Raw genomic sequence first — 25,183 nt, 5'->3', positions numbered from 1 at the left:
GGGTCTTTTGACAACACTATGTCAGAATGCCCACCTGTCAGTGAAGTCGAAGCAAGATGCACTCCATAGCATCATGTTTATGGCAACTACATCTCAGACTGTCTGACGGCAGATACGTAAAAATAAAGAGGAATTTGGCAATTCTATCACAGTGTCAGCTCCCTCCTACTTTCACTCACTCCTACGAGTCTACATCCCTACCAGAAGCCTACGATCGGTCAACGAGCGACGGCTCATGGTTCCATCACAGAGAGCCACAAAATTACTTTCCAGAACATTCTCATTCACGGTTCCATGCAGAATCCCTGACAACATTCAAAAGACAACTGAAAACTCATCTCTTCTGTGAGCACTAAACCTCATAAAATATATATATATATTCTTTCCTTTTCCTTTAATCCTCCCTTATCGGGCTTATGCTACTCTGAACAATGCCTGAACTTCATATTTGGAGCACTTCTTGCGTTGTTTTTGCCTCTTCACGATGACTCACTTAATTTAGTCCTAAATTGTAAGCTGCTTTGGACAAAAGTGTCTGCTAAATGACTAAATGTAAATATAAAATGTAAATCTATCTATCGATTTCAGGTTAATTGCGATTAATCGTGCAGCCCTACTTCAGAGCCATGCCAGACATAAAGGAAAATACTGGAGAAAGAGATTTTGATGCACCTCTGACCTCAAAATCTTTTTTTGAACTCATGATAAATGATGGTGACCACTCTCTTTGAACTTGTTTTTCCAACTTCCACCCGCAAGAAGATTAAGTTTCATACCTGCCTTTGCCAGCTTGACCTAATGGCATGTGTCTTGAGGATACACCAAAAAAAATTATCACAAAAAAGACCTGGCAATGAGAGTGCCATATAGTGGAGGTGGAGATGGTCCAATTAATTTGTTATCATACTCAAGGGTAATGTACTTATGTTACTTAAGGGTGCAAGACATCTTTAACCTCAGGGAGAGATATCCCTACCAACCTGGAGAAAATTCCGGAAGTGACACAAATGACAGAAGACAACAGAATGGAACAGAACATATGGTATTGACATGATTTTTTAAATAAATGTATTTTAAATAAACAACAACGCTGGGTGCTGACCTCCAATTAAGCCAATCACAGTTCGAAAATAGCAGAGCGTAATGTGATGATAACGGTATGTCTTTATTGGTGCTAAGTGACACGCTTGCACAGGGGATTGATAGTGAAGTACAGCAAGCAGAGTATCTCAGAAATTAAATTCTCGTCATAGTGCTCCGACATGTAGTCCCAGCTTGTGGACATTTCCACTTCTGTCCACCGTTCTCTCTCTCCTACTTAACACCCTGTTTGCTCTTTGTACTGTTTTGTATAAATCAAGGCAAAAATGCCCCAAATAAAAAATAAATGATCTACTTATCTTAGTGCATTTAAGTCGGCTTGACTGTTTTGAAACCATGACTGGTGTGACCGGAGTCGCTGTAGACGATGCAGTTTTCAGATACTAAGTCGAGTAAACAAAATATAATCCTTTTAACATTAAAAAATATATATATTTTTAACAGGTCTGTGCTTTGATCAGAGGGGTAAACTGTCACACTGTTCCCTCTTTTTCAGAGAAACACAGATAATCACCAAAAATCCTTCAATAAACACATCCCTTTAATAAAGAGAAAACATTTTTCAAATTGAACTTGTGATTAAACAGTGTCATTCATCGTTAATCCAGCAAGGATGAAATGTTCAGCTACCGTAGAAGGTCAGTTAGCATTTAAACTAATGTGATTGAAAGAGTTATGTATTATTTTTGTAACTGTCTAATTGCTGGATAAACTTTCATTTATGACTCTTGCATATAAGGATTTGTGTGTGTGTGTGTGTGTGTGTGTGTGTGTGTGTGTGTGTGTGTGTGTGTGTGTGTGTGTGTGTGTGTGTAATGAGTTTAAACAACAACAATTTTAGCAGGTTTAATGTAGTTAGTGCTGTTGCTGTATGCAACATTCATTGAATAAAGTATGAATCTGTTTGCTCTAGTTTGGAGAAGAGATATTTTATTGCTTCTGAAGACTTTGCCCCAGGGTGGAGGTGGTTAGTACAGATCCTCTGATAAGATACAGCTTTAGGACAGTAGGGGATGGATCGCAGTGACACCAATTGTTTATTTAGAGCTGACACTTTTTTCAACAGAGATTTATCAGATCTTTGCATAGCTTGTGACTCCTGTTTGCAGAAGGTTGTATCCTTCTCTTTGGCTTTCTGTTGCATGTTTTGTGCTTTTGTCACGTAAGGGTTGGTTAAGGCTTGTTTATACAATATATATATATATATATATATATATATATATATATATATATATATATATATATATATATATATATATATATATATATATATATATATATATATATATACATACTACCGTTCAAAGGTTTGGGGTCAGTAAGATTTTTAATGTTTTTAAAAGAAGTATCCTCTGCTCACCAAGGCTGCATTTATTTGATAAAAAAACAACAACAACAACAAAAAAAAAACAGTAATATTGTGAAATATTATGACAATTTAAAATGACTGCTTTCTATTTTAATATATTTTAAAGTGTAATTTATTCCTGTGATCAAAGAACTTTCTATTCATCAAAGCTGTTTTCTTTGTGAATATATAGTGTAATATAGTAAAGTGTAATAGAATATATAGTAAAGTATACATTACAATAGGCCTATATATATATATATATATATATATATATATATATATATATATATATATATATATATATATATATATATATATATATATATATATATATATATATATATATATATATATATATATATTGTAATGTATAACTTAAAAACATGTATTTTAATATATGTGTGTGTTTGCTTGAGTCTGTTCAGTCATTTTAAACATTTCTGGAATGGAAGACAACTGCTTTGGAAAAAAAACATTTTGAAAAAATATTCACTCTGCTCTTTCCCATCCACTGCAGTGTTAAATGTAGACTTCAGAGGTTGTCAATCTCCAAAAATGACAGCAGCTCAAGATCCTAAGCCCCTTTTCACTTTCATTGTATTGGAATGAGTATTCTGCCTAAAATCCCATTTTGTGTTTTAGTGATGAATCATATGGGTTTAGAATTACATGAGGGTGGGTAAATGATAACAGAATTTTAATTTTTGGATGAATTATTCCTTTAATTGTTATTATAATCGTAATCATTCTCAAACACACCACATAAGAGAACATCTGGAGTTAATAATCATCATTTGATAACTTGTGTGATGCCGTATTACAAATGAGCAGAATCATAAAAGTACATCTCAATCGCTTTGTGCTCTATCTGCAGGAAATTAAACAGATTACCATGATTTGATGGAAATTGTTGTCGTCATTTCAGTTTTTTTTTTTTTTATACAGACTATCATATTAATACCAAAGTAATGATGTTTCTGTTTGATAAAAACAAAAACAAAAAATTCTGTGTAAAATGTTTTTCAGAAGCTACTATTTGTGTCTGCTTAGATGTCACACGTCTGTATGTTGTAAAGTGAGGTCTACTTGTGTCTCAGATAATGTATGTACAAGTGATAGAACTGTTTGTCAAAGGCTGGTCTCCTGTGGAAATGCCACTGTCACATGTGTTGTGTTTAGATTGCAACACTAAGGCGGATATTGTATTTTTCTAACTTAAGTAATTAACGTATTTTCTGAGTTGATACAGAGCTGTCATTTGTGATTTAGAGGGATACCAAATTAATGACACTATATATTGAAAAATCAGTCAAACTGATATTTGGTAATGAATCATAAAACACAGTACTGTCTGGTGGTAGGATTTTAAATAGCAAAATTTTACTAAACATTTGGTTTTTTTTCATTCTGTCTTTCTTGAGCAGTGGGCTGGAAGAAATGTGGTGAAATGCCACATCTCAATACTCCCTTCAATTCACACAATGAGTTATTGTCTCTGATAACTGATAACTAGTTACTGATAGAACAGCATTTCAGTGTTAGTGCCCTGGAGTAAGCATCACATTTTCTGCTCGTTTGAGTGAAATTATAATGCTACCAGTGCAGTTCACAGCATCTCTATGTGTTTTTAGGACTTCCACACGCTTTCACACCAAACTTCAGAAGACACCATAAACCAAAACTGTAGTAGCTGATTTTCAAAATGTCCTTAAAAGACCTCACACACCAAATATGAAGCTCGAGGCAAAAAAAAAACCTCTTGAAAAGATAACAGATTGTCTCTCAGCCTTTTGTATGTGCTGAAGTTTTTTTTTTTTTTATATAGAAATAATCTTAAACACATATACAGTTCGACTGGAGTGCTTTATTTTTCCAGTTCCACAATGCAGCTATTGTAGTCAAGTCCAGGGGTTTTATTGTCATTTTCCTCCTTGTGATGGGAAGAAAATTAAATGTAATGTCTCTTTAGCTACAGTGCAGAAACATATAGGGCAAGTGACTGTTAAAGGGATAGTTCACCCAAAAATGAACATTTTGTCATTACTTACCCTCAAGTTGTTCTAAACCTGTATGAGTTTCTCTCTTTTGTTAAACACAAAATATTTTAAGGAATGTTAGTAACCAGACAGTTGATGTTAGCCATTGACTTGCATAGAAAAAAAAAAAATACTATGGAAGTCAATGGGTGCCGTCAGCTGTCTGGTTACCAAAATTCTTTCAAATATCTTTTTGGTTTGAAACTGACACCATTCTAAATATTTACATCTGAGAAGAGCTCACAGTTATGGTGCGGGGCGTGACATTTCACAAACACGCGATGAGCACTGCCAATCATATCATACTGGGTCAGCAAATCAATCACAGCACATTTCGTATTTCGGAAAGAGGGACTTCATCGAAACAGGAAATAAATGGTGCGTTTGGGCCAGACTGGGGAGAGAGGTGCCATAATCATGTATTGTAACACTTCCCATAGTATACTGAGAATTTTAGCCTACATCAAGAGAAATAATAGATCTTTTTAAGATCATGCGTAACATTGATAGATTTTCTGGGAGGTCGTTTGACTCTAGTGGCTGGAATTGGGGTTTTAGGAGCATCAACAGATAACAGGGAAGTAACTTGAGTGTAAGGTTGGTGTCTGGAGAAAGAAGGTGTACTTGTAAATCGCAGCTTTTTTAATTGATCTTCCCACCTCTCGTCTTTTCTCAGAAAGCAGTCAGCCACCACTCTTTCCAACTTCTCCAGAGATTTCTGGAAATGTTCATCCAACTCTGCCAAGCTAGCGTCCACGGCTTGTTTCTTTATTTAGAAAACTTGTTTCTCTATTTAGTGTCCCTTCTGTACTCTATTACCAAGAGCCAATAAATCCACCTTAAGTTTGTCTAAATCTGCTTTCATAATTTGCATGTCATTAACATCACATTCATCTTTATCTACATCATCAACTTCATCATCAACATCAGAAATGTAATGAGAACTCAACATGGATGTTACTTCAGCAGTGGGATTGAGTCTTGTAACAAATGGACCAGCCGAGAAATCTATATTAGGTGTTACCCCAGCAGTATCCACCACTTTGTCAGCATTATTACTGGGAGTCGATGCAACTTGGTTGTTAATACAAGTAGCATCTTGAACAGTTGACATTTGTGTCTTACTCTCTATTTCCTCCATTATGACAAATACACTGTATATCCATTAAAGTAAAACAATACAACTTCCCCGTACGGGCCATCACTATGTAACACTTCCCGTAGTATACTGAGAATTTTACATCGAGAGAAAAAATAGTTATTTTTAAGGAAGTAAAAGTAAATAAAGGAGGTAAAATAGTTACACACACAATTCGTTCAAGCACCAAAGTGTATATAACAGATTTATAAAGCTTACGAAGACAAAATAAACCCAGCGTGTGTGTTTTCACATGAGTGCGGACGTGAGGGCAAATATTTTTTCAGTCCAGCATGTTGATGCAAAGTTTGAATCAGTCTCACCGATACGGCAGATAAAGTCTGTGAGCAGCTTCGTGAAGACCGTGTCTGTTTTAAATCCTCAAAGGTGAGCCATCCAATCCAAAAACACCAATCCCCACAATAAGACAGATAAATCCACCTACATATTTCGGTCCCAAACTCTAGTCCACTCAAAAATCCCGGGGTTTGATATGAACGTGCAAACAATTGCCACCCCATGACGGTCTGTTCGTTCCCTATATACTACTATCTTCCCTCTATAGGATGACGTGTTGTTGCACTATGCGAGGTCACCTTCTGAATCTCGCGAGAGTTCGTTACAGAGCTAAAGACCTTTACATGTAAAAACAACATCCCATGAAGACATTATAATGACTACCAATACATAGGTCAATCACAATATAAATAATCTACCTCTTATGAGGCTTTGCTACAGTAAAATAATGTTTTTTAAACAATCAAGCATGAAAGCATATCTAATACACCCAAAAACAATATTCAAGACTTTTTAAAGGGCATAATTGGACCTTTCTAAGCCCACCTTTTCCAGGATTTTTTGTAGATATTTTAAGGTATTTCTAGGAACATTATGATTTTAATAATACCAATTTGTAGGTGTTGATGACACAATATGACATTGGACTCTGAAATGTGTAGTTTAACTGATTTTCTAAAATGTTTCTTTGCAGTGTGTGTTCAGTAACTGGTGATGGCGGTGTGTGTGTGGATGTTGTATTTTGTTTGGCTATGCAAATGTTCTTTATTGCATGATATCTACTTGTAGGTATAGGATGACATGTTTCCTGCCTCATACACATACACACTAGTCCCCTTGAAGTAGTTTGATTAGCTCAGTTTCTTCAGCATGTTGACATATAATTCTAATTGAAACATGAAATCAGAACATTTAGTTTACGTCACAGCACAGCAAAGTTGAACTTGACACCTTGCGACAGCCACAGTTGTAACAGAAATTAAGCATAATATATTTTCTTTAAAACTTTAACATTAGTGTATAATAATATCAGTTACAGTTGCTACAGTAAAACCAATGTTTAAAATTGGTAGTGTTGTTTGAAAAGCTTGTAATTTATGTTGGTGCATGGCTCCAGTGTTCTCCTTCTCAGTGTCATTTATAACACTGAGGCTGTCAATTTGTTTGAGATGTTTGACCTCCTCCGTAATACTTTAAAGTAGAATATTTTGTCTTTTTTTTAGCCGAAAGTTGAGAGACTGTCGATTTTAAATCTATATTTTCTGAATGTGATGACGGGTACTAAGATGACGTCATCACTACTGTGATTATGGCAGTATGTTAAGTCTTTACAAACTGTTTATGGACTTATGTTTCTTTACATTTGTTATTTATGGTTTTGTGTTTCTGTTGGCTATGATGCAGTCTATTATGTTGATGATACAATTGTTTAATCTGGTTTATTATTCTATAGTGTTCAATTATAATAAGTTTAAGATATGCTGTTTGAGTTGATTGCAGATAGGTGCACATATCAGCGGTCATCACAACATTTTATGTCTACTGTAGTTTTCCTTTGATGTATTTTTCCCATTAACCACACAGAGACAAGTTGTAGTTATGCATTTTGTTATTTATTATTTCAAATCTGTATTTATTCCCACATTGCAAACAGTTGCCCCACATGCTGTCTACTCACCGTATCCTGTTCCTGTGACTCCTCAAAGGAGGGGGCGGGACCACACCTTCCCTTTTCCTTGTGTTGGGTTAAACCATTTCTATTAGTTGGGGAGGGAACTTAACTCTTGTGATGTAGGCAGGGATACATGTCCAATGGTGTTTACATGTTGTTTAAATTGCTGAATCAGTTTATTTAATTTTTTTTTTTTAAGTTAAATGGTTAAATTGTCATATGTTTAGGCTACAAAGGTTTTGGTATTGATGCCCCTGCAGTTGGTATGGTCTTGGGTGTAATGAGCTTGTCCTAGGCTATATAAACCAGTCTAAACTGAACCTTGGGAGGTAAAGACCGGGTCATATGGCTGAATGTATCCATTGTAGAATTGCTGCCTTTAGCAATTTGTTTTCTTGCGGTTGTTTATACCTCAGAGTCAAGTGTATATTTATTTTTTTGAATATTTAATTTTTATTTAATTTTGTCATTTTTTCTTTGTTCACCTCACTTTGAATTTGTAAACTCCTACTTCTCCACTGGCATTGAATAAAAATCATCTTTGGATGATATCTGAGTCCTGAGCCTATCTACCACCTCTCCTTGATCTCTATGGGACACGTTATGACACTGAAAATAAATTTTGTCAATATTTTTGAAGTACACTATATGACTATAAAGCTAGTAAGAATGATCTAAAGACATCAAAACTTTATTGTGATGCATGGGGTCTGAATCACGGTTATAAACAAGACACTCTAATTTTGTTTTGCTTCCACTATTTTGTTTCCAAACCCCAAGTGTGTTCAACCGTTTAGCCATTCACTTTACTTTTTCTGAGAGAAAAAAAAAGCTCTTTACTTTTCCTGAGAGGAACCTCTAAAATAATTCTTCTATAATTATGCAATATTTAGTTGGTGTGACTGTTGTAATTGTCTGGGTAATGATGTTAACTTAGAAATGTTATATTTTAAGTTTTTAAAGGCAAAATGTGTTTTTTGTTTGCTAAAATATTGTTGTGCATGGTTGTTGTATCTTTTACAAAAAGTCCTACTACTCGATTAATTGCGAACTTTTCAGATTTCTCATATATAATTGAAATTGAAAGTACTAATTAAATTGTTACTGAGTATTAGGTCTTGTTCACATTTCAAGACCATATAGGATCATATTGGCGTGTTATTAATTTGACTCCTTTTTGTTCATTTTGGCCCTTCTGTGGCCCCTCCTTTAAACCCATCTACTGTTGCCAATGCTTGAATGGAGCATTAGTGTGTGTGTGTGTGTGTGTGTGTGTGTGTGTGTGTGTGTGTGTGTGTGTGTGTGTGTGTGTGTGTGTGTAGAAGTAATCCATTGAGTGTGTTGATAAAGGGTGTCAGGCGTGTTAATCTCTCCTGTTAAGATTACACAGCTGAACGGATTTGAAGAGTGCCAGAGCTCATAGTCTAGCTTTACACTGGAGCTACTGGACCATAGGAAAGACTAGGCAAATCCAAGAACAATCATAGGCTACACCTGCTCTTTAGTTATCATCCAGCTTTGTTCAAATAGTGCTTACACTAATAACTGCTGAGGCCAGAGCCTGAAGATACATGCAAAAATGTACATAAAAAACATCAACCAACATAATTAAAGTTAGTGTTAGAGATACAGTACATGTGTGTGGATTAATAGTATTAATGATTACATATTAATTGTATTAATTATTATTAATATAAATATCATTAAACCCCTAAATTGGCAGTTTACAGTAAAACATCACGATGGACGATGATATCGGTCCACATCACATTTGAATGTGAATCACATTTTATTTGACTATATCTCTTTACATAAATATTGGAATAAATAAAGGAAACTTGACACGCAGGACACGATCCCCGGTCTCCTTGGTGAAAGTCCTGTGTTGAAAGTGTTGTAGATTTGTCAAAATATCTCAAATATACAATATTATCCGTGCTGCTGAGTTTTGAATCCAAAATATGTAATTTATGTTATTAGTGCAGAACCCAATGGGACTTATTTATGAATCACGAGCAGAATTATATATATATAATTCTACAATACTTACAATACTTTTTGCAAATAAAATATATGGCCGTTTTAGCCGTTTTACCATTTAATTCTTAATACATACTAGTGTCTATTTTCATGGTACTACTACTTATTTTTAGATACTAGTATCTATTCCATTATGTATTAGTACTTATCCATTAGCTACTAGTGCTTATTCTTTAGGTACTAGTACCTTTTTAAAGATACCAGTACTTATTCATTAGATACTATTTCTTATTTATTAGATACTAGTACTTATTCCAATAGTGTCTAGCATTTAATTATACTTAACTTGCTAAGAAAAATTAGAACTAGTCATTTTTTAGTTACTTGTAACTTTTTAGACCAAAGATATCCTGAACTTAATTGGGACTAGTACTTTTTAAATTTGCATTTCTGCTTAGTATGCTAATAATACATTGAATATTAATAAACCAATAACATATAAGAGAGATAACATATAAGATATTAGACAGGATAAGGAAATAAGAAATGGCACTCAAGGTGATATGAATAATTTCAATATTCTTTTATCCATATTTTATATATATATTTAATTTATTTTAATTTATAATTTATCTATTATTAAGATTAATTAGTTAACCAATTAGTTAAATGTAATATATATATATTACATATTATATTTTTTTTTTATTAAATTTTTTGCCAGTTGGTCTAATTTCTGGAAGGCCCATTTTACGCATTGCATTTTGTATGTGTGTGCGTGTGTGTGTGTGTGTGTGTGTGTGTGTGTGTGTGTGTGTGTGTGTGTGTGTGTGTGTGTGTGTGTGTGTGTGTGTGTGTGTGTGTGTGTGTGTGTGTGTGTGTGTGTGTGCGTGGAAAAGGTATAGAAGAATAGGACCTATATTTACAACTATTTATGCCATTGTGTTTCATTGTTTGGCAGTTCTCAAGTTTCTTTGATGTTATAGTTCATTCATAGCATTCTTGTACCAGTGATTCACCACTGTCAGCAGGTGAATTCACTGTATTAGAGACACCAACCCTTAAGAAACAGTGAATGTACAATCAAATTATTTTCACTAATAATAAAACCATCTCTGGTTTTGCTTCTATCTGATAGAAGAACAACTTAAATTTAAGACACGCATGTCGCTTGCACGTAAAGTGCTAGGTCAGGAGTGGAACAGGTCTTGATAGTTGCCCCTTTTTTGGCCCAACCAGACCTAGTTCCCCTCGACAGCCCTTCCTAACTTCCCCTGAATACATTTCAGGAACGGGGCATGATGGCAGCTGCGTTCAGACCCCTGGAGAAGTCCAGGCTGGTCCTAAAAGTGGATGCGGAGGTTCAGGTGGTTACCGCAGGAATATGTGGTGGTCACCATCACTTCTGCGAGAGCACCACCTAAGAGGAAGTGTTGCTTATGCCGAATAGAAGTGGAACCTATTCGTTTAGTGAGTCTTCTCTCCGTGAAGAGATCCTGAAAGCGTTCGGTCATTTCAGTGCTCTTTTTCCTGCAAGATGGGTTGGAGTGAGGGCTGTGTCCTCCACCCTCAAAATGATGTTGCCTCTATTTTTCTTTGAAGCACATCATGATGCAGTATCTGGGAAGCACGTCCTGATCGCCAGGTTCCTGAGGGAGCAACTAAAAGTTGCGCCCCTCTTTATCCTCTTGGGTCTTATCTCTGGTGCTACTGCACTGCAGAGACAGCCCCTGAGCCACTGCAGGCAGTGAGTTTAATTCTGTTTTTTAAGAAACAGTTCTCCTGCTCGCATGGTCTCTACTAGAGTGTAGGGACTTGCTCGCTTTCGGTCAACGAGTTGTGCCTGGAATTCGGGATGGCTAACTCTCACTAGCTGAGACCCTGGCCTGGATGTGTGCCCAAGGTTCCTACCTCTCCCTAAAAGGTGGGACCAGGTGGTAAACCTGCAAGCGCTGCCCCGGAGGAGGCAGACGCAGCCCTGGCTTCTCTGTCCGTCCGCTTCATTGCGGTTATATGTGCACAGAATGCAAGCCTTAGGACCTCAGACCTGCTCTTGTCTGTTAAGGAAATCAGCAGAAAGGGAAGGCTGTTTCCAAGCGACGTTGGCCCACTGATAAAGGTGGCTGCCTTCATCTTGGTGTTAAATACCGAGATGCACGTGTCCACTTACGTGGTGAGCTCCTCTGAAGTAAGTGGTGCTCCCGCCTAGGTGTTGACACAGTGTGCTTCGCTGACAGATATTCTAGAGTTGGGGGCTGCGAAGTGTCGGTTTGCTGCGCCATTCCCCTCCTATGGACTGGATACATGCGCCATTTTTGCTCCAGTTGAGTTCCTTTTAACTGAATCCTGTCGAGGTCCTCCATACCCTCCGGCGACGGACACTCGTATACACTAGTGGAACTTGTGCTAGGCTGAGTCCATATGTTGCGATCCCCACGGTGATCCCATATGTGTATTCTTCCACGATACGACTCCCTATGGCGAGCCCGTGTCTTCCCTTGGCAGAGTTTTCTGCCGCCACTGTCCGGTGAGTAGCTCCCCCCGGTTATTGGCTGGAGCCTCCCCAGTGACATTCCAAATGTTGTACTGCCCGTCAATTCGCCCAATCCAGGAGGATCATGAGGCTTCTGTCCAGGCACTGGAAGGTGGCAGTTCTAGTGGCGCTTTCAATAGATCCCCATTCAGTCGACGTTGACTATGTCTGACGTTCTCGACTGAAAGGGAACGTCCTGGTTCATCCTGAAGGAGGGAACGGAGGACGTAGTTCCCTCGCCACTACTGCTGGACCACCGCTGACTCCGGGGGCCGATTGGCTCCTCAGCGAAAAAGCAACTGGTGCGTGCGTCCACGTCCGTGTTTATACCCGCACGGCGGGGTGGAGCGTGTAATCACGCACACCAATGTTGAATTGGCTTGATTAAACAGTAGTACGAAGAAGACAGGCTCACTAGGCGTGATCCCCATTCAGTCGACGTCGACTACTGTACGTCCTCCGTTCCCGTGGGTTGCATACGCAACCAGGACGTTATTCTGTTTTTGAAGTCGTCTATTAATTTTTGACTAGTAATTATTCCAAAAGTGGCAAGTATCTTTTAAATTTTATTAGTAAGTATTAATTAGATACTTGAACTTATTTAATATATACTAGTAGTTATTCATTAGGTATTAGTACTTATTTATTAGACACTAGTATCTTTTGTAATTGTTACTAGTAACAATTTTTATCTTACTAGTCACAACTGCTTTTTACTCGTCATATGCTAGGACTAGTCAGAATGGCCACTGCAGAGTTCAATAAATAATATTACTAGTATCGAATGAAAAAGTAGTACTTATTAATAAGTACTAGTATCTAATGAGTAAGTAATAGTGTCTAATAAATAAGTACTAGTACCAATTTAATAGGTACTAGTATCAAACGAATAATAACTATCTTATGAATAAGTACCAGTATCTTTTAAAAAGGTGCTAGTAACTAAAGAATAAGCACTAGTTGCTAATGAATAAGTACCAGTACTTAATGATACTAGTATCTAAAAAAGTACTAGTAACATGAAAATAGATACTAGTACGTATTAAGAATTAAATGTTAAAACGTCTTGTCATATCCCTGATGAGGTTGGAGAAAACTTGACGAGTTCAGAGACCATTCCTTCATACAGAATCTCTCCAGATCCTTCAAATTCCCAGGTCAATGTTGGTGCTTCTTCTCTTCAGTTCACTCCAAACATTTTCTATAGTGTTCAGGTCAGGGAACTTGGATGGCCATGGCAAAAACTTAAAGGAACACTCCACCCATTTGCATTAAGCTTTGCAATGTTAGAAACTAGGGCTGTCACTTTACGTTCCAAAATCGATTGCACAGTCGATCGGACCAATCACCGCAAGTTTCGAAAACCAAAATAAGGAATCGATTTTAATGGCCTTCTCTCGGAGCGCGTCCAGCTCGTCACGATACACACACATAACAGCAGATTATACTTCTGCATAATGTGTCTCTTTTTACTACAAAACTGTGAATTCTGCCGGTATTCAGACAGTCTCATGCATACAGACACAGATTCGGGCTACAGTCTACAATCGCCTTCGTAGACGAAATTTGTTTGACATTTCTAACTGTATACACAGCCATGCTGAATCCTGCAGTGATGTTTCTCATTGATGTTATGGCAGTCCACTCTGCTTATTGTTTTTCGAGAATGTTGCGCTCCTGTTTGTCATTGTGCACGAAGCTTCACAGGAATATTGCTGACTTGTGCGCGTCTCAAGCGCCCTCTTTACGTTCGTCCTAATGCCTGTTAGTCGTCCGTGGATTTGCCCATATTTGGCGTTTAAAATGGAAACGTCTTTAGACAGGGAAAATCGATTTTACAATCGATTCAATGAACACTTATGTCTAAAAAATCGAACATGATTTTTTCACAAAAGTGACAGCCCTATTAGAAACCCAGTCATACTATTGAATGGTCGTGCAACTTCCTCCTACTTACACTTCCTCCTACAATGACGTAAAAATCGTAATTTTGCTAATTGTAGGAGGAAGTGTAAGAGGGGGGGATTTCTGTTAAGACTACAAGCACTAGTTCCCATCCTTTCAAACCCGCCCATAGGGGGTTGGACCTAATGCGATAACAGACCTATCACAGATCAGTGCCAGTGCGTTTGATTTCACCATTCATTGTTTACATGCACACCTTTTGTTTCAATCTAACTGAATTCATTCCGATTGGTGAATTTGAATGTAGTGTTTACATGAACGCTAAACAAGTGATCGGTTGATGTGCGTTTTACCCTTGCTAAGAAAATACACAGTCCTCCTTGAGAGATGGCCCAGGAGTCTCACAGGCGCTCATCAGTAATCATGCCACCGGCTTTTGCTTTCTACAGTCGCCATTCATCATGTTTACTGTGGCGAGCAGGACGAGGCTAGGGCCGTGGGAGAACGACGCGAGGCCGGTGGCGTGATCGGTTGATGTGCGTTTTACCCTTGCTAAGAAAATACCTGCTCCTCCGTGAGAGATACAAGACCAGTGCGTCTCACAGGTGTCGGTCATCAGTAATCACGCCACCGGCCTCGCCTCGTTCTCCCGCGTCCCTAGTCTCGTCCTGTGCGCGACTGTAGAATGCAAAAGCCGAATCCCGGACATTTTGTGCGATCTCAAAAACCCGGGCGGACTCACGGAGACTAACGTTAGTACTAGCTTAGCTTTGTTTACAACTGCTCTCTAACCGGTAGGCGTGGCTTGGGAGTGGCCTAGTAGAGCAGCGAAGCAGCGAAGCCTTTAATTTTGTGCTCATTTTTGTGTTGATTTTAATGTTGTTGTTTTTTGGATCATTGTCCTAGAAGATCCAACCATGGCCCATTATAAGATTTCTAGCAGAGGCAGTCAGGTTTTGATTTTTTTTTTAATCTAGTATTTGATAGAATCTATGATACCATGTATCTAAACAATAAGTTTATCTGAGCAAGAAGTCCAGGACCTCCGACAGAAAAAATAGACCAAAAATTCCACAGGTCCAGCAGTATATTTATCCTTAAGCACGGAGTACTTTTTATCCCTGTGTGCACCAAACCCATCTGGTGGGTTTGCTGCCAAAAGCCTTTTTTATTTTATTTTTTTTATCTGGCCACAGAAACCAGTCATGTTTGAAGTTCCATTAGTGTCTGACAACAGAATATGCTGGAGTTTATTTTTGGATGAGAGAGGAGGATTTTTCTTGAAACCCTCCCAAACAACTTGTGGTGATGTAGGTGCTGTTTGATTAGGCTTTCTGGCCCCAAGACTCAACTAATCTCTGCAATTCTTCATCTGTGATCCTTAGAGAGTCTTTGACCACTCAAACTATCCTCCTCGCCGTGCATTAGGATGATATAGACAGACATCATCTTCCAGGCAGATTTGTAACATCTATAGTTGATTGGAGCTTCTTATTTATTGCCCATATATTGAAAATGGGAATAGTCAATGCTGACATCCATCCATTCATTCTCCAAACTGCTTGTCCTATGTAAGGGTTGTGGGGATGCTGGAACCTATCCCAGCGTTTTGGGCCAAAGGCAGGGAAACACCCTGGACAGATGGCCAGACTATCACAGGGCTAACACAGACATGCACACATTCACACCCACAGGCGATTTTAGCCTCTCCAATTCGCCTGACCTGCATGTCTTTGGATTATGGGGGAAACCGTACTGTGAGGTGATAGTGCTAACCACTGAGCCACTGTGTTTGCCAGATATGTTACAGCAAAGTGTATGTGCCCCTCGTGTTTGCCTTTTAAGAATTAATTTTCATACCAATGTATTCATTCTCTTTCACATTTTCTTTCTTTTTCAGCTCATCACAGCTTATTATGAGTAGAAGAAAATTGAATTACTTTATTATAATTATTTTTGTAACACATTAATTTAGGGTCTAGTTCTCACTATCAACTAGGCTAGTTGCTTATTAGCATGCATATTACTAGGATGTTGGCTGTTTATTAGTACTTATAAAGCACACATTAATGCCTTATTCTACATGACCATATTCTACATCCCTTAATCCTACCCAATACCTAAACTTAACAACTACCTTGCTAACTATTAATAAGCAGTATTTAGGAGTTTGTTGAGGCAAAAGTCGTAGTTAATAGTTAATAGTGAGAATTGAACACATATAAAGTGTGACTATTCTTTCTCAAATTAATGCTTTGATCCTCGGATATTATGGATTTCGATTCCTGGGAATGCATGAACTGATAACATTTGAGAATATTGGAATACCTCTGATGCAAAATCCTCTAAAAGCTACCTGTCAAAAATGAGATAATAATATTGAGTGAATGCTCTCCGCACATAGTATACGTTCATCAAATACTTTCACTTCAAACTCACTAAATCACAGCCTCAGCCCATTCAGAAATGCCAGTACTTGGGTAGAAATCTATACATAGGAGCCTGATAAAAATGTTAATATTAAACAAAAAATTTAGACGGACTTAGAGGCTTTTGCATCTGAAATCTTAGTTTATTATTGGATGAAATGTGCTAGGAAGAGAAACTGCTCATCATTCTACCTAACCATCACATCAATACCTTGTGATACCTACTGACTAGACATAATGATTGCCAAGTCGTACATCAGGGTAGGCATTTCACAGAAGAACTTTCTTTGGTTAGCAGAGTTGGGGATAATTGAGGCAAAAGATCAGTGTTAAACGTCATGCAACACTGTGTAATCTGCACAAAGATTAAGAGTAAAGGCCTTTTTATGGGCTCAAATTCCCGCCAAATATATAGCGGTCACGTATAAAAAAATAATATGCGTGAATCAAAAATTTAAAAACACATGTAAAAATATATTGCACAAACTGAAAAAAAAAATGCAAAATGATCAGAATAGCAAACAACGTGGTCACGGATCAAAATATAATAAGCGTGAATCAAGAAATAACAAGCATGAATAAAAACTTTAAACACATTAAAAGTTATTTTGCACAAAACTTAAACTTATGGTCATGCTTTTTTAAAAAGTATGTTTTCCTTGGTTTTATTACTGTGTACTTTGTGCTTTCTTGCATTTTCTGCTCATATTTTACTCTTTTGTACGCTTGTGCTGTTTTTTTCTTCGCTCTTCTTTCTATGTTCTGCGCTTGCTTTCCCAAATGTTGCAGTTCGAGTTTCATGTAAATTAGGGCGGGCTTAAGCGTCACCATTGGTCCACTAGTTCTAGATTGACAGCTACTCCTCTAGCCAATCAATCGAAGAGGGGAGTTGACGTCACACCAATGCGACTCGTGGCTACTGATGCTTACTTGTTATACAGGAGAAGACGACCATCAACTCAGTTGGCAAAATTTTTTCTGTGGCAGAACACCTTTAAACTGCATGTGTGCCTGCAACTCAACCTGTTGCCGGTATATACGTATACCTGGCAATATGGTATCGTTAAATTTGTCATCCTAACGACGACCTGTTACAGTTATGCCTGTCTGATGATCCATCATTCACCTCTAATGCACTGGACCTGGCACCGCGAGCGTCGATCTTCTCCGAGCAGTAACTTGCCACCACCTGGCCGTTTTACTTTCATATTTAATCAATAACAAGGATGGGTAATGTCGGTCCTGGGTGCAGAGTTTAGCTCCTCCAACCCTAATCAAACACACCTGAACCAGCTAATCATCGTCTTTAGGATATTTAAGACAGGTGAGGTTTTTAATCGGAGTTGACGCTAAACTCTGCAGGACAGCGGCACTCTAGAAACAACGTTACCTATCGCTGATGGAGATGTTGCTGTATTCAAATTTTAAGCTATATTTAAAACATTAATCCTAAAGTAATATGCAATTATGTAGCTATGTAAGTAAACACAATAAGTTTGTAATAAATCACTGTATTAAATTCAACTGGTTTCTGTATATCTTCTCTGTAACACAATCATTTTCAATAATCTTGTCAAATTTGGCGAGGTTAATAAAAAAAGGTAGGCACATTAACATTCTCATGTATCTCAAAAAAGATGAATTAAATTATTTATGTCCAGAGTTAAGATAGCTTTACTGCTTGAAAGTCTTTGTAAAGTTAAATTGAACTGCCGTCTTCCCCTGTATAAGTAAGTGCAGCACTCCTGAAAAGGAGTAAGGATTAAAGAAAAATGAAATAAAAGAGAGCGCAGCAGTGCTTCTTTGTTGTTATATTTACTCAGAATGAAGTGCATCACGGGCGCGGGCACCACCCACTGAAGTGGGTGATCACGCTGGTATGCCAAGCGAAAATAATTTAATAAATGCACATAACAAAGCACAAATAAGAAATTGAACAGTATATAAAAGTATTAGAAAAATAACATTTTAGTATATTATAATGGGATTGAAGAAATTGTACAAACATAAACAGCTTGTACTCCTACATAAGCATCAGTAGCCACGAGTCGCATTGGTGTGACGTCAACTCCCCTCTTCGATTGATTGGCTAGAGGAGTAGCTGTCAATCTAGAACTAGTGGACCAATGGTGACTCTTAAGCCCGCCCTAATTTACATGAAACTCGAACTGCAACATTTGGGAAAGCAGGCGCAGAACATAGAAAGAAGAGCGAAGAGAAAAACAGCACAAGCGTACAAAAGAGTAAAATATGAGCAGAAAATGCAAGAAAGCACTAAGTACACAGTAATAAAACCAAGGAAAACATACTTTTTAAGAAAGCATGACCATAAGTTTAAGTTTTGTGCAAAATAACTTTTAATGTGTTTAAAGTTTTTATTCATGCTTGTTATTTCTTGATTCACGCTTATTATATTTTGATCCGTAACCACGTTGTTTGCTATTCTGATCATTTTGCATTTTTTTTTTTCAGTTTGTGCAATCTATTTTTACATGTGTTTTTACATTTTTGATTCACGCTTATTATTTTTTTATACGTGACCGCTATATATTTGGCAGGAATTTGAGCCCATACCTTTTCACACCAACACGAAAGTTCGGCATGGATATTCGGTCCACTTCAAAAGTTGTCTTGTTGCTTAAAGGGACAGTAGTATAATATGTTACACATTGCAGGAGTGTGCTGACTTTAGCTATTTGATATTATAGTGCCATGTAAAATAGTTGCCAAAAGTTATGTCTGGCCTAGGAAAATTGACATCTTCACCCCTTTATTCACATATTATGTGGTTGACAGACCTGGACTTTTACTGAAGTCTGTGCTGTGTGTTTACTGAAAAAAAGAATTGCACACCGGTGTCCACACTGGGCGCTAACAGCTTGATGCTGTCCACACTGGATGTGGCTGTTGCAAATCCATTTGTCCTTCATGTCAGAAGTAGCGCAGGAGTGTGGAGTACGCCAGAAATAGAACAGGGTGTCAGTTTACTGTTGGGGATTTGTCGTGTTGCATCGTGCTATATCGTATCCAGTGTGACTATAACACTGATTATAATGTATTCTTTTGTCATGTCACACTGCTCGCGTGGTGTAGACAAAGTGTTGAAGTTTTGTCAACCACTTTTTATTTACTTTTTATTTTAATTTTACTGTTTTTAAATTTAAACTTTTTTTTTCTAAATTATTTTTTAAAAGATTTTATTACCATATGAAACCAATAAAAAATACAAAGCGTACATTTATGAAAACTTGGTATTTACTGTAAATTTACTGGAATGTAAATTTATCTGTTGATCCACATTATTGTATCTATAAAATGGTTACAATAGAACCTTCCTGAATATTGTAATAATTGCTGTCTCTTTGAAATATGATGCTGGTGCTGATTTCAACAGCCATTCATTCCATTCATGAGTCAGTCATTCATGTTGGTCTGCTAACTCACACTGTACATTATTAAATTACTGATATTTTAGCATTGTCATCCTCTGTAAAAAACAAAACAAAAAAAAAACAAAAAAAAACCCACACACATACTGTATACACATACTCAAACCAGATCAGGAAGAGTAAGATGGCCTGTTAACATTATTTACGAAACTTAGTTTGAACTATTCGCTCAAATCTGTTTACCAGTGTTTTACAGTTTATGTGTGATTTTTGCAAATGTAACACACATCTTTCTCTATCTCTTTCTCTCTCTGTCAGTGTGCTGTTTTGTGGTCCATAAACGTTGCCATGAATTTGTCACATTCTCATGCCCTGGAGCTGATAAAGGACCAGACACCGATGTGAGTATGCAAATACACACACACACACACACACACACACACACACACACACACACACACACACACACACACACACACACACACACACACACACACACACACACACACACACACACACTTACCTGTAAATGTTTCTCTTTCACATTTGACAACTTTATGTGAACTTGGTAGAGACCTATGACACAGGTACTTTGTGTGTCTCCTCTAGCTTGATAGAATAATGCTAATCCTACAAAATACACGATTGCACGAATGCTTTAAATATTTTAAAATAATATTTAAGGTTAAAACAACTTGACTGAAATATGTGGTATTCTAATACTTTCTCCTATGCCAGCCTAATATGCAGAGACCACTATAAGTAAACCATTCATAGGTGAGTTGGCAGTGGGACTGTTTTTTTCAATGACTGACTGGTGGTGTTTTATGGAAGAAAGTTTTAAAAACAATGTTTATTTTTGCAGTTATGTGCGGTGGTGCAGAAATTACATACTTCAGCTCTTAACCAACATGTTAACCAAATGTATTAACCTTAATGCGTTTACTACTGTAGTACCACAACACTACTAGTATATTATATATAAAATGTTTTATAATATTTAATGTTGCATCTTGCTTTTTGCAGCTGTATATTTGTCCATAATATATGTATATAAACCTAATTTTGTCTGCCTTAGAAGCTGCAGACTTTTTACACTCAAATTATCAATCTAAGCAAACATTCTAACATGACCATAAAAACTGTATGCGTATTTGTAAGTAGTGTGTGTGTGTGTGTGTGTGTGTGTGTGTGTGTGTGTGTGTGTGTGTGTGTGTGTGTGTGTGTGTGTGTGTGTGTGTGTGTGTGTGTGTGAACTCTCTTGGCATGTGGTGTAGTGGTGGAGTAACCAGAGATTATGTCAGAATGTCATTCAAGCTTCTCAGACACTCCTTTTTATAGAGCACGGCATGGGAGACTGTCATACTGTAGCCATGGAATAATTCTCAGTAAGAACTGCTCACAGAATCTGTGTATAGACTGAGTTTGTGTGAAAACTGTTTAATAGAGCACTAAGTCTTTCCAGTATTTAAAGTCTAAACAAAGGTTGTGAAGGGCAACACACACACAGTCGTCTTCATTGTGATTAGCTAAAACTGCAGGAGTAATAACATTGCAAATATCTTTGTGTTACTGACCTTGAGAGCTCTCTGCATTTCATCTGTAAATGAATACCCAGCTCCTGAGAGGGGTCAGACCAGCTCACATCTGTCTTGAGGAAAGAGCTTTAATTGGTTGAGAATTTCTGTTGTTTAATGTACACACAAGTTTAAACAGAACAAGCTTGTTAATATTGTAGAGGCTTATTCTCCTATTGACTGGCATATAATAAAAGCCAAATGTTGTGTTTGCTTGCTAGATTAACCCTCTGGGGTCTGAGCTGTTTTCTGGGCCCTGGAGGTGTTCTGACATGCTCTGACATTTGTGCTTATTTCTGTTACTTGTGACATTTTCATAGCTAAAGTCTAATTACACTGTATTCAGCACAAACTCTGCTACAATAATATATCAGCAGCATGTGTGTAAAAGTTTGTTGTTTTCATGACATTTATGCGTGGTTTGTGAAAATACAAAAAAAAAATTCTCACTGAAATAAGGTCATGAAACCCATACTGATTATTTCTTCACGAGACTTTTGAAAATTGTATGACGTAGCCTATAATATTTGCTCTAAAACTATGTGAAAATCACCCTGACTGCTCATTCAGATAAAACAATATATTGATTAAAAAAATTTACGACGTGTTTTGTGTGAAAAAGCTTTATGCGGGAGCTCATTAATATGTAAGCTTTTCACACCTGAGAAAGACAAAGACCCTCCCCTAACGGCCCTATTAGGAGCTATCAGGCCCTATCATTCTGAGCAACCTTGCACAAAGAATGAGGAGATTTAAAAAATAATGGCTTTTAGATTTTTTGGATTTATTTACAACACAACATAATCCAAAGATACACAACAAATGACAAAAAAGCACTCATTGAAAACAATTATCCAAAGACAGAGACCTTTGTGCCATTCCTAAAAACATTGTACATACCTTCCATTTCCAAGTTGTTTGATTTTCACTTTACCATGTTCATGTACAGAGACTCATGTGAATGTTGAAGTCAGCAGGAAGTGGCATCTGGGCCCTGAAAAAAAAAAAAAAAAAGTGAACATACTGATATCAAGAGAAAGGCCTGCATGATTTTGGGAATACATTTTAGATTTTTCTGGTTAAAATTAATACACACACACACACACACACACACACACACACACACACACACACACACACACATAAATGTTTCCAACAATATATAATATAATGAACACCAGGTTTGTTGTGCCTTGTAGGCATAGGCTATGCGCAGTGCTGCATAAAATAATAATAACAATAACCAAATCAGCCTATAAATCTTCCAAAATATTTCAGTAACAACTAAGCTAGAGAAAAATATATTGATTATCATGTTACTTCAAATGTTTCCATTCGTTATGATGATATGAAATGAGATAATAGTAAAAACATGAAGCCGTTTGGTGCTTTTCAAACGCGATCGCGATCCAAAATATGATACATTCAAACGCGATCGCACTCAAATATAAAACATTATGGTTACCATATACATATCTACATTTGAGCAGATATCCACAAACACAGTAACAGTAAACACGGGTCTAAATATTATAATATTCACCATATATCTAGCAACAGTTCAACTGCAATGTGAAATTTATGCAACAATAACAAACTAATATGTAAGAATTTCTTACCTTACATCTTTCTTGTCTTCAAATCGCGTTCTTCTTCTTCTGAGGTAGCCTAAATCCAATGTAAGCTCACGGCGCGTCTTTCAAACTCGACGAAAAGCAGAGACTTGTGCGTGTTTTGGTGTTTTGTTTCTGAGGTAACGAGCGCGTTCGCGTTCAATGTGGAGATTTGCATGTGAATGTCTTTTGCGCGAGTGGGCGTGTTCAAATTAAAAATAATTAGGAAGCGTTTGAGAAGCTGGACATCTTGTTGGTTTTATACAAATTACTTAAACAGAGAATATTTGTTTTCAGTTTGAATCCGATCATTTAAAAGTACACACTTAAATGTTTATAAAGGTATATGGCTCATAAATGTGTGACAAGTATTCGCTGAGTTTTGTTTCAGTTTATAGACGTGCTCAAGAAAAAAAAGTTCACCACGACGGAGAGGCAGAACGCACACCCTGTTTATTTTCTTTATTTTACAAAAACACAATGTTTTGATTTGATTGTAAGTGGACACATACAAAAGTAAAAATATCACAGATTCTTTTTTATATTTCTTTGTTCTGTATGACTATAAATGACGGAGTAATTTAAGTTTATAGTGCTACAATGTGAAGAAAATCCGCGCCGGCGCGTTTGCCTACCTCAGAGGCTTAATGCTCCTCATTAATGGTACTCTGATTGGGATTTTTAACTGAGACTGAAGGGTTTTTGATAGTGATTCACATAGACTGATGTGCACTCTGTAATTTATTTCTGTAAAATGTATGATTAAAGTAATGTTCACCTTATGAGTGACGGTCTACCAGCAGGTTTAGAAAAAAGTTTTATTTTACATACTGCCCCTTTATGGAGAGCTGTCATGTTAAGATCACATGACCAGCCAGGTCTTGCAGTCTGAGAGTTACTACTTTCACTAGTACACCAACAATGTTTACATTAAGGTGCTTTACATTTTACATTTACATGCTTTACATTTAAATGATAAACAATGGCTTTAAAAAATAATAAAAAAACAGATAAAAAATAAATACTATTTGCAATATTGAAGGGAAATTTCTCTCACTATTCACTGACCTTCTTGTCATGATGATTTTCAAAAACCCAAGCAGGTGAGGTGACAATAATTGTTGGAGTGTGTTCCATTAGAATACACCACTCTTAATATTCGGTGCAGGGAAAGTATTGAATAGAATAGATCCAACAGATGTTTTATGTATAAAGGAGAGCACACTGATTGACATGAAAAAAAAAAAAAACCCGCACTGTGCGCCGTACTTGGTAGCCTTGTCCGCCTAAATGAATTATAAATAAACATAACAAACTAGTAGGCTATTTGCAGTATATTAAATCGTGTTTGACCTAATTATTTTGCACTGAAATGAGTCTGACACATGAGTCTGTCGGCTCTGACAGTGTTGCATCACGTGCACCTGCGCAATATCAGAGCCTATGATTTCCGAAAATAGTACTATGTTGTCAACTAGTGATATAATCACAAGAACTTTTGAGGAATATGCAACATAATTTAGACAATTGTTTTTGTCATATGTATTATAATAACTGACAGACACTATCATTTCAGCCGCTCTGTGCAGCCGCTCTGTGGAGCCGTAAGGAGCTCAGCTTCGCGGCTGAGACACGAATAGACTATTAACTTTTTAAAAAATAGTGCCACACTGCCGATGTCTTTGTTGACATGGTAGAAGAGGACTGACTGACTATGAATTAAACGCTCTCACAATTAAATAAATAATATTCAGCAAACCTAGTAGCCTACTTTCTTCAATCTGTCTCTCTTCTCCAGTGGGTTGGGCTAATCCAAAAGAAGTGAAAACAAGGGGGGTGTTCTGAAGACAGACTGTTACCTGTGAAACAGGGGTGCTCTGAAAACACCCCCATTAGCAATTAATGCTTTCCACCTGATGAAATGAACGCGGCAAAACTGATGAAATGAACGCGGCAAAAAATCGACCAATCAGAATTTTGGTCGAGCCAGAACGTATCGACCAAATAATCGACTAATCAACTGGGAGATTACAGCCCTAGTTAACATTAGATCACTAGTTTAGTTAACGTGAATTAAGAATGAACAATACTTTTACAGCATTTATTGATCTAAATTAATGTTAATTTCAATATTTTCTGATACATTATTAAAATCAAAAGTT

The 25,183-nt window shown here is 37.0% G+C and overlaps 1 protein-coding gene across 2 annotated transcripts in view; it reads left to right on the top strand.

Moving 5' to 3' along the window:
• The window catches only part of prkcaa (protein kinase C, alpha, a), a 253,891-nt gene that overhangs the window by 59,100 nt on the left and 169,608 nt on the right, over nt 1–25,183 (top strand). For both annotated transcript variants that reach the window (XM_081381201.1, XM_081381202.1), the window contains exon 3: nt 20,150–20,232. In XM_081381201.1, the coding sequence (XP_081237327.1) occupies nt 20,150–20,232 (83 nt within the window). The remainder of the gene's footprint in view (nt 1–20,149; nt 20,233–25,183) is intronic.

Source organism: Scardinius erythrophthalmus (assembly GCF_964197995.2).
Source record: "Scardinius erythrophthalmus genome assembly, chromosome: 12".
NCBI classification, from domain to species: domain Eukaryota; kingdom Metazoa; phylum Chordata; class Actinopteri; order Cypriniformes; family Leuciscidae; genus Scardinius; species Scardinius erythrophthalmus.
Note: the sequence above shows the minus strand (reverse complement) of the source record. Positions and strands in the feature narration are given on the sequence as shown.